The sequence below is a fragment of the Etheostoma spectabile genome, chromosome 21, assembly GCF_008692095.1.
Source record: "Etheostoma spectabile isolate EspeVRDwgs_2016 chromosome 21, UIUC_Espe_1.0, whole genome shotgun sequence".
Classification (NCBI taxonomy): Eukaryota; Metazoa; Chordata; class Actinopteri; order Perciformes; family Percidae; genus Etheostoma; species Etheostoma spectabile.
In genome coordinates, this window is record NC_045753.1 from 9,978,922 (window position 1) to 9,980,003 (window position 1,082).

General features: G+C 42.8%; 1 protein-coding gene across 7 annotated transcripts in view; it reads left to right on the top strand.

Moving 5' to 3' along the window:
• The window catches only part of ndel1a (nudE neurodevelopment protein 1-like 1a), a 20,060-nt gene that overhangs the window by 13,487 nt on the left and 5,491 nt on the right, over positions 1 to 1,082 (top strand). For 2 of the 7 annotated variants that reach the window (XM_032501619.1, XM_032501621.1), the window contains exon 9: positions 233 to 270. The exons of 2 other annotated variants lie outside the window; for them this stretch is intronic. In XM_032501619.1, the coding sequence (XP_032357510.1) occupies positions 233 to 270 (38 nt within the window). Of the gene's footprint in view, positions 1 to 232; positions 675 to 1,082 lie in introns of those variants that run through there. 3 more of the 7 variants (XM_032501617.1, XM_032501618.1, XM_032501620.1) reach the window with 3 other exon arrangements.

Consider the following 1,082-nt stretch of genomic DNA (forward strand, 5'->3'; position numbering starts at 1 on the left):
GTGTACTTGCCAAAGAGCGTTGGGTGGAATCAATCATGTTATTTTGGGTAATTACAATGGGATAGAGAAAAACATGAACATAGGAAAACGGGTCCATTTGACCCGAGGACAACATGAGTGTTAACGAGATGCGTTCGGTGTGGGGAAAGTGAAGGTGTTGTGTTGTATTGTGTGTGTGATGTTGTGGGTGACTCAGGTGGAGCGTTTGTGACCCGTGTGCGTTTCTTCCCAGCAGGACAGAGATGGTCACATTCCCCGCGTTGATTCTGGGTAATCGCAGCTCCTTCTGTTCCTGAGAGTGTTGGGGAGCTGTCATGCATGCTGCTGCTTATTTTAGCAAGGTCTCTTTTCCAAAGTAGAGCTCATAGAAATAACCAACTGCGGGCTAGATGACGGGCTGGAGGGTCCTTGGTGGTGTCATGGTGCTGGAAGTTTCCTGCTGTCTTTTTAACTCTTATGCTGACCTCATATATCTCCGTCCTACTAGTGTGAGTTGTTGTTTTTTTGGGGGGTTTGGACGAGGTCTAACGATTAATTAGAACTAACAAAGTGAATTTTAAAACAAACAAGCTTTTTGTTTTTGTGTTTTTATATTTCTTCTTACGAATGGAGTCGGGAACGTTTGTCAGAAGAGAAACCTGAAGACAAAAATGAAATTTACTAATAGGAACAAACAAGAAAGTCAACAAATCCCATTTAGAAAATAATAACAGTGTGTTAGTTCGTCTCTTAATACTATCGGACTCCCCTGCTGTGTCTGTGGCCCTCTGCTCCAAACCCGTCAGCTTCTACTGAAGATGGAAACCTTTAAAAATGATTCACAAATATTTAGTTTCATTTTATTAAGAGTACACAGCAAAGCTAGCAGCTCTGACGCTGTACTGAGCTAGATGCTAATGTCAGCATGCTAAAATGCTCACAGTGACTAATAAGTGATGTTAGTCATTGTGCTAACAGGTGCTAACATGCTAACGTTTAGCAGGTGTAATGGTTAGTGTGTCCGTATGCTAACACTTAGCACTAAACACAAAGTACCGCTGAGGCTGACGGGCTCAGAGCCACAAAGGTGTGTGTGTGTGTGT